Source organism: Leiobunum rupestre, chromosome 5 (assembly GCF_980474605.1).
Source record: "Leiobunum rupestre chromosome 5, qqLeiRupe1.1.hap1, whole genome shotgun sequence".
In the NCBI taxonomy this organism is placed as follows: Eukaryota; Metazoa; Arthropoda; class Arachnida; order Opiliones; family Sclerosomatidae; genus Leiobunum; species Leiobunum rupestre.
In genome coordinates this window covers 57772816-57786968 of record NC_143388.1, presented here as the reverse complement: position 1 = coordinate 57786968, position 14153 = coordinate 57772816, and the positions used below count along the sequence as shown (strand labels likewise).

General features: G+C 34.3%; 1 protein-coding gene across 1 annotated transcript in view; it reads right to left on the bottom strand.

The window, feature by feature from the left end:
• LOC149945377 (uncharacterized) overlaps nucleotides 1–13268 on the bottom strand; it is a 122631-nt gene extending 109363 nt beyond the window's left edge. The window contains exon 1 of the mRNA XM_090175174.1: nucleotides 12463–13268. Within this exon, the coding sequence (XP_090031300.1) occupies nucleotides 12463–12657 (195 nt within the window). The 5' untranslated portion in view covers nucleotides 12658–13268. The remainder of the gene's footprint in view (nucleotides 1–12462) is intronic.
• Nucleotides 13269–14153: the final 885 nt, after the last annotated feature.

Here is a 14153-nt window from a genome sequence, read left to right as displayed (position 1 = left end):
AGCCTCTGATACCACCCTCGCATACTTCAAAGTTTTTCTACTTTTCAACCACAAAACCAATGACGATCGTTTGCCTCACGGAAAGTTAAAGCAGATAAACATTCGCTGCAAACTACACGAAGGAGATGTTTGAGTTCTATATTCTTAAATACCTAAATCCATTCTTCTAAGTATGTCCATTTTTTGTTATTTTAAACTTATGGTAACGCAATTATTACAAAAACCATTGTCATGTAAATAATTGAAATCTATTTTTAAATAAATATGTTAATTCCAATCCATTTTGTAATGTTAATTCCAATCCATTTTGTAATGTTAATTCCAATCCATTTTGTAATGTTAATTCCAATCCATTTTGTAATGTTAATTCCAATCCATTTTGTAATGTTAATTCCAATCCATTTTGTAATGTTAATTCCAATCCATTTTGTAATGTTAATTCCAATCCATTTTGTAATGTTAATTCCAATCCATTTTGTAATGTTAATTCCAATCCATTTTGTAATGTTAATTCCAATCCATTTTGTAATGTTAATTCCAATCCATTTTGTAATGTTAATTCCAATCCATTTTGTAATGTTAATTCCAATCCATTTTGTAATGTTAATTCCAATCCATTTTGTAATGTTAATTCCAATCCATTTTGTAATGTTAATTCCAATCCATTTTGTAATGTTAATTCCAATCCATTTTGTAATGTTAATTCCAATCCATTTTGTAATGTTAATTCCAATCCATTTTGTAATGTTAATTCCTATCCATTTTGTAATGTTAATTCCAATCCATTTTGTAATGTTAATTCCAATCCATTTTGTAATGTTAATTCCAATCCATTTTGTAATGTTAATTCCAATCCATTTCGTAATGTTAATTCCAATCTCTTTCGTAATATGTTAATTCCAATCTCTTTCGTAATATGTTAATTCCAATCTCTTTCGTAATATGTTAATTCCAATCTCTTTCGTAATATGTTAATTCCAATCTCTTTCGTAATATGTTAATTCCAATCTCTTTCGTAATATGTTAATTCCAATCTCTTTCGTAATATGTTAATTCCAATCTCTTTCGTAATATGTTAATTCCAATCTCTTTCGTAATATGTTAATTCCAATCTCTTTCGTAATATGTTAATTCCAATCTCTTTCGTAATATGTTAATTCCAATCTCTTTCGTAATATGTTAATTCCAATCTCTTTCGTAATATGTTAATTCCAATCTCTTTCGTAATATGTTAATTCCAATCTCTTTCGTAATATGTTAATTCCAATCTCTTTCGTAATATGTTAATTCCAATCTCTTTCGTAATATGTTAATTCCAATCTCTTTCGTAATATGTTAATTCCAATCTCTTTCGTAATATGTTAATTCCAATCTCTTTCGTAATATGTTAATTCCAATCTCTTTCGTAATATGTTAATTCCAATCTCTTTCGTAATATGTTAATTCCAATCTCTTTCGTAATATGTTAATTCCAATCTCTTTCGTAATATGTTAATTCCAATCTCTTTCGTAATATGTTAATTCCAATCTCTTTCGTAATATGTTAATTCCAATCTCTTTCGTAATATGTTAATTCCAATCTCTTTCGTAATATGTTAATTCCAATCTCTTTCGTAATATTTTAAATCCAATCTCTTTCGTAATATGTTAATTCCAATCTCTTTCGTAATATTTTAAATCCAATCTCTTTCGTAATATTTTAAATCCAATCTCTTTATAAAAAATATGTTAAATCGAATCTCTTTTGTAAAAAATATGTTAAATCAAATCTCTTTTATAAAAATATGTTAAATCAAATCTCTTTTATAAAAATATGTTAAATCAAATATCTTTTATAAAAATATGTTAAATCAAATATCTTTTATAAAAATATGTTAAATCAAATCTCTTTTATAAAAATATGTTAAATCAAATCTCTTTTATAAAAATATGTTAAATCAAATCTCTTTTATAAAAATATGTTAAATCAAATCTCTTTTATAAAAAATATGTTAAATCAAATCTCTTTTATAAAAAATATATTAAATCAAATTTCTTTTATAATAAATATATTAATTTGTTAATTTAAATCTATTTTATAATAAATATGTTAATTTGTTAATTTAAATAATTTAAATCCATTGACAAGCGACCCCTTGCAGATAAGCTATTTCGCTTCTGTGGATGAAACTGGATAACGACGTCATCTTCAATTTTTGAAATGAAAAAAGTCTTGTCAATTTATTATATGGAACAATTTGATACAACCTGTAAATGTGTACAAGATTTATTCTTCAACCTATTTTTTTTGTTATTTTTTTAGAAATGATAAGTTGACGTTTAGAGAATTTGTCAATTATTAATAAGTTCCTGTTTTTTTTGGCGTGATTAGCAAGCGCTCCGAGGCAATTTTCTGGTCATCCAAAGGGAATAAGAACCGGCGATTTTAATTTCAATCATGGCGAAAGAAACGCGCGTCTCATGCAAAAGGGTTCTATCAAATCACCTCCGAAATAGGGTAAATGAAAAAAAGGAAATATTTCCAAGGAATTTACATCGGATCCCTTCACACACCGCCGTTCAACCGTGCATTTATCGACCTTGATTGCAACTTTAAATTAATACTACCGGTCTAAGATATTCACTGTCCACGATAAGCTTTTTCATTATATGACAACCATCAATTTAGAATGAGGTTTGGTATTTCTTGTCAAACAACTATCGGAAGAATGTTAAGAATCTCAATTCTTTTACACTTTTTCGAATAATGTAAGTGCAGCGCTACTTAGCGAAAATGTGAAAGTAAACTTTCGTATATTAAAAGGAGTAGGAATTAAATTAAAAATTCGTCGGTTAACAGGCTTCACGGCTTGTTCATTAACGTAACTAGCGCCAATGATACAAGCTTTGGATAAACCTGGTGGCAGAATTGTTTAATTAGTTGATCAGCCATAAATATGACAGTTCATACTTCGTTTAAACAGTCATAAGCCTTTAGTTTACACATTCTTAAATATTTACCTTGTTTACAAATAACGCAATTATAATATACGCCTATATTAAAAGGTGGGTAAAAATGCCGACCCACCTAGCAAAAGTTGAATTTATATATAGGTATATAGATATATATACATACATAATATGCATAAGTATGACACTTACTATTCTCTCAATGCTAAATTATTGTAGATAGTCTGTTAACTCATTACTTCAATCCAAACGTATTAAAAACATTCTTTTGGTTTCAGACGGTAGTTATATTTTAATTTAAGACCGAAATGAGCTTTAACCAGGGTTGGAATTTTTTTGATATTTAATATTTTATTGATTTTTATACAATTAATGGTTTTTTCCTGTATAATTAACAGATATTTTAGTTTTATGAGTTAGCTAATCTTGAATTAAAACTAAATCTTAATTGAATTGAACAATTTTATATTTTAGTTTGCTCAGATTTTCTATATGTATTTAAATTATTAAGAACCTATTTTTGCCATTATTTATTCCTACATTAAAATACATGATTTAAATCCATAATATTTTCAAAAAATGTTTATTTAAATCTTGATTTTAATCATTAATTAAACCAAATTGGTTCAAATTTGGCAACCCTGGTTTTGACTCCTATATAATAACACCAAGAAGTAGCCAGAATTCCCTGTTACAGACCCTCCAATTACGCAATCACTCAGCGACAGACTATCATTAACCGATATCGTTCAGTGTCATACTTATTATAATTATGTTACTTATGATACAACGAAGCGGAACCGCATTAAGGCAAAAGACCCAAACAAACGCGTGCCATTAGCGTTTAACGTTTTAAACAGACGAAACGAAATGCGGCGAGTAAAGATAAAACCGGAAGAGAACAATGAAATTCTTTCATTCTGTATCATAAAGCGCAACAAAGCATTGGCGGAATCATCTTCCCAATAAAAAGCCGAGACGCAACAAATTTCAAGGCTCGGGCCACCCACAGGGACCCAAAGGAGACGCGACTAAATGTTCCACTTCGCTTTTTTTTATAACCAACGCGTATACTATGTAAATTTGATGGTATAAATTTTAAAGAGTTTTTAAGTAGAAGCTGGTTAAAGACGGGTCATGTCAAAACGTACTTAAGTACTTTATTTGCTTACCAGTAATTTTACCTCTCACAACAAGAGGTTTATTCAACTTTTCTTAGATCGAACTTTCCATTAAAATCATGGCATTGAGACGTTATCATTACCAAATAGGGTGTATTGGAAGTAATGGTGTTATGTCTAGACTAATAATTAAATAATATAATATAATAGTTGATTTTATAAAATGTCTTTACGCTTGCCCAACTTGTTGAAATGTTGCCCTGGAATAGTTCAGCCAATGAATAAGAATGAGTTCATAAGCTCTTTAGTGAGAGAGAAAACGGATCCACAACTGAAGCGGGGAGGCAACATTTCAACAAGATGGCCTAGGTTATTTTATAAAAAGAACTATTGAAACCTTTCGCTAAGGAAATCGTTCTAGATAGATTCAATGAGAACTTGGCAGCGTGAGGTCATGCCGTACCTTTGGCTATGGCCGCCATGCTGGTATGCTTTTTATTTCCAATTGGAAAAAGCATGGGTGACGTATTATCTACGTCATGCTGCCCAGTTCCTTTAAGCGGGTTATGAAAACCTGTATGGAGAAGTCAGGACCAATTTTAAGGACTTTATAGAACTATCCCGAGTCCACCAAAATTATTATAAAATCGGTAATTATGCCAAAATCTAGTTGTCAAAACCAATTTTCTAACTACCCAAAATGACTTACAGGCTCAAATATTTTGAGTAGTACTCAATTTTCGAACTACCCAAAATGACTTACAGGCTTAAATTGTTTGAGTAGTACTCAATATTCGAACTACCCAAAATGACTTACAGGCTTAAATTGTTTGAGTAGTACTCAATATTCGAACTACCCAAAATGAATTACAGGCTTAAATTGTTTGAGTAGTACTCAATATTCAAACTACCCAAAATGACTTACAGGCTTAAATTGTTTGAGTAGTACTCAATATTCGAACTACCCAAAATGAATTACAGACTTAAATTGTTTGAGTAGTACTCAATATTCAAATTACCCAAAATGAATTACAGACTTAAATTGTTTGAGTAGTACTCAATATTCAAACTACCCAAAATGACTTACAGGCTTAAATTGTTTGAGTAGTAAAATGTGTTACAATGTACCTATCAAATAAATGCCATCAAACATTTAAAATAAATATTTTACGACAGAAGTATCCTATTTTTCCCATTAAACCGAAACATCTGCCTTCGAAGGCTCCATGCAAATTCCAACCAGAGGGTTTAAACATCATTTATTTGGGCATGAACCTCCTGACATAACACTTCGTAGAGATATGTACTTATAATTTGTAAACTATAATTTTCAGTAGGGTTATTTTCTATTTTAGATTTAGTATCTTTAATGAAAATACTTTTTTTAAAATCATTTCCTCAACAAAATAGATTAATTTCTCCAATAAGGAATTAAAAATTATGACAGTATCGAAGTGGTAATCTTTTGATGATTTTATCTGCCGATTCGCGCTTATCCGCCATAAATGACACGCCAAACACTTTATTTTAAGCGCTTAAGATTCGAGGAATTCCCTCAAAGGAGAAACAAAGTTACTTTATTTTCTCGAACAATATCGGGCATAAAAAGGCCCGAGAGTTTTTGATAGTAGACTTAAAGGGAGTAGAAAGTGGATCAAACAAATTCACGATTTTGCCACTAGGAGTGCTCGGCTGTTCCATGGAAAACTTAGGAAACTTAATTCCTTTTAAATTTGATATATTTAAGTTTATTTATTTTGATTAACTTTATTTCTTATGGTAATGTAAGTAGTAATGATTATAATCAGCTAGGCTTAGGCTAATACCCAAGGCATCACCCTAGGCCCAAATCATCAAGCGACTTTTATTGCATTCATTCAGGGTTGTATTGCATAAGAGTTTGGTGGCAAGTTCTTTATGCACAGCTCCCCTACATTTACCGTTAACCTAAAATAGCGTTTATGGAAAGGGGTAACCGAAGAACTTGGGGGAACCCCTTTAACCAGGGAGGAGAGAGCTTGCCAACTCTACGCGGGAATTCTTCGGAGTTTTCAACCAGTGCCACAAGCTGGTATATCTCATCCAGGAAGGTTTTTGGCGGGTTAAAAGTTTCCTAGTAGATGTACAATAAGAGGTTTTCAAAACCCGCACCGCCATCTATCGGCTTTAAAAATAACTATTAGGATGGGAATTTTTACAACAAAGGGAAGCCTAAGCTGACGTCATAGGTCAACGAGGTCACGCTGCGGTGTGACGTCGAAGTACCATCCTTGTATGCTTTTTCGTCCGATATTATTGAAACTCGCTTATTCGAGTACGTACTTGAATTTACTAACTTGAAATTTTAAAAATTGGCGTTTACCAGATTTCGCCTTTGGACAGTCGCGCTGATGATTGACTTCAGGGGTGAAAAGTTAGTAGAATCCTCTATTGCTACTGCCAAATTCGGGCGCGTGCGCCATTCAAACGAACCTTCCTTCGTCCCAGGAAGATTGTAGTAAGCACCTCACTGCGAAATCTTATCGAATTTCGCCTATTTTCTGTTGTGCATGTTACATTCATCCATTTTAGAAATGTCTATTGCGTAAGTTTCAAAGTGATCAATCAATATTTCATGTACATTATTATTTGTAAGCTTCATTATAGCTTTTTTTTACTATTATACGCCCAAACAATCATCAAATCGCGCGTTAATGTACGTCAACGTGGTGATCTCGGCATTACCCGTTCTATACTTACCCTGGACTCGCCAAACGGACTTTTTTCTAGGTATGCCGCATTTATAGTACTAAAAATAAATTATTACAATTGTTTTTAAAACTTCTTTATGGCTAATAATTAATTATCACTTTGAAATATAACGCAAAAGACGCTCGCGAGTATATTTAGAAATTCAACCGTAAACCGGCCAAATTCGAAATTACACGCTAGTATCTTCCCGCCAAATGTATAAGACATTTTGCCTTAACCAGCAAATGAGTATAGATACTAGGGAGATATTTAATCGAATGAAAAAAGAGCGTAACTTTGTGGACAACTCTCAGAGAATTACGGCTACACCAAGTTGCAGGTTAAGAAAGGCAAAATATCTAGTACATTTGGCTGAAAGATACTAGCACGGATTTCTGGTAATTCGGCAGCGGGAATTTCTAATTTCGCCTGTCACCCTATTTCAGCCGACCGACATCGACTTTAACTGGGCGATTTCTCGTGCCCTGAGGAAAATGTACCGTCTTCGATCGATTCCCACTAACGTGATACCGGTTAGGTCCACAAATCGGGTCCTTATACTATCAGTTTCCTCGTTTAACCACTTCGGGGTGTCTTGATACAAACGTCCTAAATACTAATAAAAAATGGGGGGAAAATTATTTTTAACTTTACTGTGACCCAAGAGTTCGAAAAGAAAATATTTATATATCATATCTTTTATTTTACAATAAATCGCGATATATTTGAAATGGCGGGAATGAGTGACAAATACAAGGCCGATATGATTTAGTTTATATGTTTCTACGCGCAGATTTAAAAGTCGTTTGTAGGTTCTATTATTAAATAATAAACGCCAAGCAGCCAGCCATCCTCGTCAAGGCTATAGCTTTTGATCTAAAAAGTAAAAATAGTTCCACCGCGTTACAATGAGTCCCGGGAAAGGATCCCAACGAACTGTGGGTGAACATTCCATGTACAATTATCAATCACAACTATTTAATCGAATTCTCTTTGTATTAGTAAATTATTATTATTTGTTTATTAAGACTAACATAAATACATAACTTATATTTAGCCAAATATTTCATAAATTTCTCAATAATATAAATCTAGAAATTTTGAAATGAAATTTTCTCAGATATTTAAAAGAAATCAAGTTATTGACATCTTAAAGCAATCAACCTAAAATCAAACCATGTGCTCCGATACTCCCAAAGCTATTGAAGTTCATTGAATAATCCCAGAAGTAGATAACCGAACCTTTACGAGATAAGTATCAGATACACTCTTTAACAAATTAAAAATGTATTTTCACAGTCAGCTTTAATAAACTGAAGTGAACCATTTTGACTTTTCTCGGCTCGCTGTTGTTTAAGCAACATTTTATTCATGGTAACATAAATGAACTATTGGGAAATCAATGCTGGTACCTCTATCCTACTATGTTATTCGCTGGAAACATGTACAGAAGCTCCTGCTGATTCTTCAGGATCAAACAAGTTTATTTTGGCTGGACCAAGTCGCGTTTTTCAGTGAAAAATAAGTCTTTTTCCATCGAACCAAAGGTATTCGTAGGTTTCATATGATGCTCTACAAAATCTCGATTAAAAAAAATTGGGCAAGCACCTAAAATTTTTTCTAAAAGTGTGAAAATATTTGCAGAAAACGATGAAATTTCACCAGGGTTCGTACAAAATTTCTGGAATTAAATTTCCCTTACCATTTTTGTAGAATTCATTTATGTTTTGAGGTAAAATCTTGAAAAATGTTAATTAAGTATTTTCAATACATCTTTCAAAAATTTATTTGCCGGTTTTGCTTTTGGTGTTATTTTAAATTTCCCCGACTTTTCCCTGACCTTTTGGAAACATTTTAAAATTCCCCGACTCCTCCTTGACCTTTTGGAAACATTTTAAAATTCCCCGACTTCTCCCTGACCTTTTGGAAACATTTTAAAATTCCCTGACTTCTCCCTGACCTTTTGGAAACATTTTAAAATTCCCCGACTTTTCCCTGACCTTTTGGAAACATTTTAAAATTCCCTGACTTCTCCCTGACCTTTTGGAAACATTTTAAAATTCCCTGACTTCTCCCTGACCTTTTGGAAACATTTTAAAATTCCCTGACTTTTCCCTGACCTTTTGGAAACATTTTAAAATTCCCTGACTTCTCCCTGACCTTTTGGAAACATTTTAAAATTCCCTGACTTCTCCCTGACCTTTTGGAAACATTTTAAAATTCCCTGACTTCTCCCTGACCTTTTGGAAACATTTTAAAATTCCCTGACTTCTCCAGGTATTCCAGGTCGTGTACGAACCCTGTGTCCCCCGGTGTATTTACTAAACCAGAAAAATTTGAAAATGTCTACCTTAAGCAGTTTGCGTAAAAAATCACTTGTGCGAACAAAAAAAAAGAATTTGCGCAAATTGAACGTCCAATTTTATACAATCAATTAAAAATAAATAGGTCTTCCTTCAAAAACAGAGACAGTCATTTTTTAAGCGTAGCGAAGAAATGGTTCGCCGATAAGGGGCCCTGATAATTCAAAAAAAGGAAAACATTTATCTATATATAAAACGGGTTGCTTTAACTACTATATTTTTGTTCGCGGCAAAGAAAAGTAACGTTCGAGATAACGAAGAATTTTGGCGTTTCATTCGCAACAACCAATTTTTAAAACCTATTACCTTGATGTTCGAATCAACAAAAATTTCCGGTTTTAAATTAAATCTACAATCAGTCTCGCTTGCAGATACAGGCGGAGGGATACACCAAGCAATATCACGTAGAAAAAGTAGTGCATTTTAAAGCGCACGTTAAATATAAGTTATATACATAAATAATAGCTCTTGGGGAATAAGTTGATTTTTCAGTTATAACAAGTTGAAAGCGAGCCAAACCAGGCCCATATGGGGGGGGGGGGTGCCAGGGGATGCTCAGTGCCCCCAAATGAATACTTGAGCATCCAAAAAACCGACCGACCTAAAAAAATTGATTGCTCAACTACCAATTAATACCATATAACATCGGTTACCTGTATTGTTAATAATAAAATGTTCTGTATTCATAATTAAAAAAAAAAACAAAATAAAGCCAATTTCGGTATATTAGCTAATTTCAGGAGTAGGAGTTAAAAAAAAGGATTTTCAGTATCCAGGCATTGAAGTTAATTTGCAATAGCAGCGTGAAATTGTGAAACCTGTTGTTCCCATGGCCGTTTTTACCTTTCAGGCACTCCTGGGCTAATAATATCAGGCACCCCTTACAATTATAAAAAAAAATTAAGGACCAGACGGAGCTCGACGCCCTAGGGCTTAGCCCTACCTAGCCCAATGGTAGAGACGGGCCTGGATGTTTCGAACAAATAACATTAGCAGATTATAAAGCCTCTCAATTTCTGCCCAAACAAAATTGCGATAAAAAATGTACCACTAAATTTCAATGTACAGGTATTGAGTAATTTTTTTATTTAAATGTGTTATAATTGCAAGCTTCCGTATATAAGCCACGTATAGCCATGGATTCTAGAAAGAGCGATTCACGCGAAGAAAATATTAGCAGATAATTGCTACATAAAAACAAGTTTAAAATTAATTACTCTCCTTAAAGGCGAAAAAGGGGAAAGTTACGACTCGATTGTTAATTTATTCATATTTAACTTTTCACCACGGAATTTTAAACTTAACGTCATTTTTAGATAGTTAAGTGAAGTCCTAACAGACGTTTCAGCGAGAGATTCAGAATGCATGAACGCATTGCCAAGTTAACTTGACGAAGGTAATAATGAACAATTTCTAAAGTTAAATATTTTAAAGGAAGTAAAGGCTTATCATACCCAGGGGAATTAGACAATGTGGCGATTGCAGCGCCGAAACGGCCAAATTACGAAATAAAAAAAGGAACCGTACAGTGGCGTAGCTAAGACCTTTGGGGCCCATGCGAAACTCATTTAGGGGCCCTTATCGAGGCGAGTTGCGTGTACATCGATTATAATTTAAGGGCCCGCTAAATCCGACGGTCCACGTGGGCCCTAATCAGCTTTACCAGCACCAAAAAAATATCGATTTCAGAAAATAATTATCGCACACCTACCATTTTGTGGTAAATTTGAATTTTGTGGGAATATGGACGTTAAAGATTAAATGAAATTCATCTTATTGAAAACCAAAAAAAAGTAGCAGTTCTAACCGGTTTTGTACCAAATAAAAAAATATCGTAAATTAATGTATGCACTGGCTTGAAGTATCGACGGTTCAAAAATTGCCTGGATATTATTGGCGTTAACGATAATTATCGTACGTTAGGCCACGCTGGTCCTATTTACTGGACCTGCGCATTAGGTCGCAGTTTATTGTCCGAATAGTTTCATCTTAGACCAAGGAACACAGGGACGTCGCACGGTAGATATTTCGCGCCCAAATCTTCGTTGCGGCTGCCTATTTCCTATTTATCTCGCGCGGTGTCGCTAGTAGCGAAGGTGAGTCAATTTTTATTGGCTATTTGAGTTACGTGCACAGCCTTACAATTTGTCAGCACGTGGCCTGCAACAGCGTGGCTCCAAAAAACGAAATTTCTGGTATGTTTTTTAATATTTGTGTCCCTCAAATATAAAAAAATATATAAAATAATTTAAAAATATGTAACTCTTAGCTGATTATTTTTTTTTTCAAGTTCTTTAAAAAACGTTATTTTTATCTCTCATGGATGGCGCCTATTGACTATCCGTATCACCTAACCCCCCTTTCCCTACCGCAGCCGCAACAAAGCCCCGCCGAAAAATAAAGCGTTGGGTATGCTATGAGCGAGACATCCCTGTGTTTCTTGGTCTAAGGTGAAAGGCTTAATAGTACTCGTTGATAGTATCGACAGACGTCAATCTGGCGACAAACCCCTGACGACGCAACCTAGCGGCATTCGACACAACTACTACCTTTGACAACATGCCCTGGCGGCGCCAACTAACGGAACACGGTGTCAATAAAAATGGCGCTAAGTCCATTAAAAATTAAGACTGTTGTAGCCTAAAGGCAACTAAGCGCATTAAAAGTGTGAATGCGAGAGGTTAAGCCCTGCGCAATAAAACGCGTAGATGGAACTGATGGAAAGGATAAAGAATTTTATAATTACGATCATTACGTTATTTCACACTCATCGTGACATAATTTTGGTTATTTGAAAGGAAGTTCACATTAAAAACGTGTTACATAAGGGTTACCTACCAAAGCCTATAATTTACAAAGCTACCCATTTTAAAATAACTACGGCAAACCATTTTAAATCTTATCGGTAAACGTCAAAAAGATTAGCCGATAGAATAGCTTTATTAAAAACCATCATTGCATCGCCACTTTGTTTAAGACGCGTAAGACTACCATATCAACACTAAGTTGATATAAAAATACTATAAAACAGATTCCATTAAAGGATAAAAAAGACGCTTAGTCCATGAGAAAGTTTAAAAAGGTCAAATTCAAACTTGCAAAGTCGTAAAATTTAACCAGCCTTATAAAATTTCAAAAAAACAAGATACAGAATTAATGCTTTTAAAAAAAAATAAACATTATGTCAATTGGAAATGACAGTAACCGGCTATGTTATAAAAGTACCGACGTAACCCCCACCACTGGTGTCAATTCCGACTGACAACGATATCAAATAACGGAAAAATTTTTAGACTTACACTGTGGTTCCTAGAGATTGTAATACTCCTAGTTTTTCCAGCAAAATGGAATGTAGGTTTGACAATAGTTGGCTGCGAAGCGACCGTTCTGATCGGCATTTGAAACAACGTCGGCGATTTCTCGTGATTCGAACCACTGACACTCGCGCACAATAATATTAGTTGAACCACAATCGCGTACCACCCAGAAGCCATTGGAAATGGACGTATTTAATAAACCATAATCAAAGCTTTTCTAGTTATCCGTACAACGGTCGACATCCACAAAAACGATCACATACTTTCCAACTACGGTATCGTTTCAATCGCGACGAAACAAAGTTCGACGCAAAAACTTTTTTTTGAAATTATCGTAATTTGAGACGCGTTAAATATGACCGCAAAAAAACACACAAATTCAATTAACGGCTACTGGTAGAATCATCTAAGTTCCTAATAAGAACGGTTCGAGTATACATCTTGGGAGATATACCACAACACGCGGTTTTTTAAGCGCGTCTCTCCTCGAGAGAGAGAGGAAAACAGAAAGAGAAATTTGGCGACCGTCGAAAGGGCCTAAATTCGACGGTCGGGTAAAAAAAACAACGCGACGCCAGCGACGTTCCCAGACCAGTGGAAGTTTCGCGAAATACTTTTAAGCGTAAATTAATAGCGTGCCGTTTATTGTCAGTATGACAAATTAGAAGACACGCGGTTATTTTACCGTAAAAAATACGTGTCAAGGATAAATTAAATTAGCGTAATAACAAGCTAATTTTTAATATACGATATTAATTTGGGGGTCCTACTAAAAGTTTAGTGGTTCATTCCAAGTAATAAGTGCAGTGCCGTATTTCCGCCTAGGCCAACCTAGGCCGTAATTACTGTAAGGCATAAATCTATAATATCAATCGTAATTTATATTGGAGAAATTCCTAGGTAGAAGATTTTGTTTTAAAATTAGCAAAATTTCTGCCTGGCAGTTTACGGACGCAGCCTTAAATCGAAATGTTGCATAATAATCGCATATTTAGTCGACGATTGTTAAGAGCTTTTATTTAGTAATACAACCGTAGAGCTCAGACTTCTACGCTGAATCAGGGAAATTCAGGCACAGCCTAGTTCCAGGGATAAGAGTAAATGCAGCGCGTGAAAAGGGGGCCCAAACTCCTTATCTGCCTATGGGCCCAAGATCTCTAAGTCCGGCCCTGAATAAGTGGTTAAATAAACCCCTCTCCGACTGTCTTGCCCCCTGTGGAAAAATGCTGCCAGATTTATGCATAGAAAATTCTCAGCTTTGGCAGTATAAAGTGAAACCATAGACAAACCAGTTCTATGTCCAGTCGCAGTAGCGCAAAATCTATAATCGGCTATGAATAATATTTTATTTAAAGAACTATTGGAGGAGATTAGAATTTTCAGAAAATTCCATTTGAATGTGCTATTTAATAACGGAGCGCGACGCGTGCACCGTGTTCCCTTCCATAAAGGGAGGGGTTAACGGTAATAGTTAGTGTAGGCAGCTGTTGGCTCGATCACGTGGCATGCAGAGCTTTCCACCACCCTCTTACGCATTGTAACCCGGCCACCTGAATTAAAGGCTTCAAAAGTCGCTTGATGACTTAGGCCTAAGGTGGTGCGTTGGGTATTAGCTTAGCTGATTATTATTGATTATTGATAGCTGTAGCGTACCACCGAGCGTGCGTCGCGCG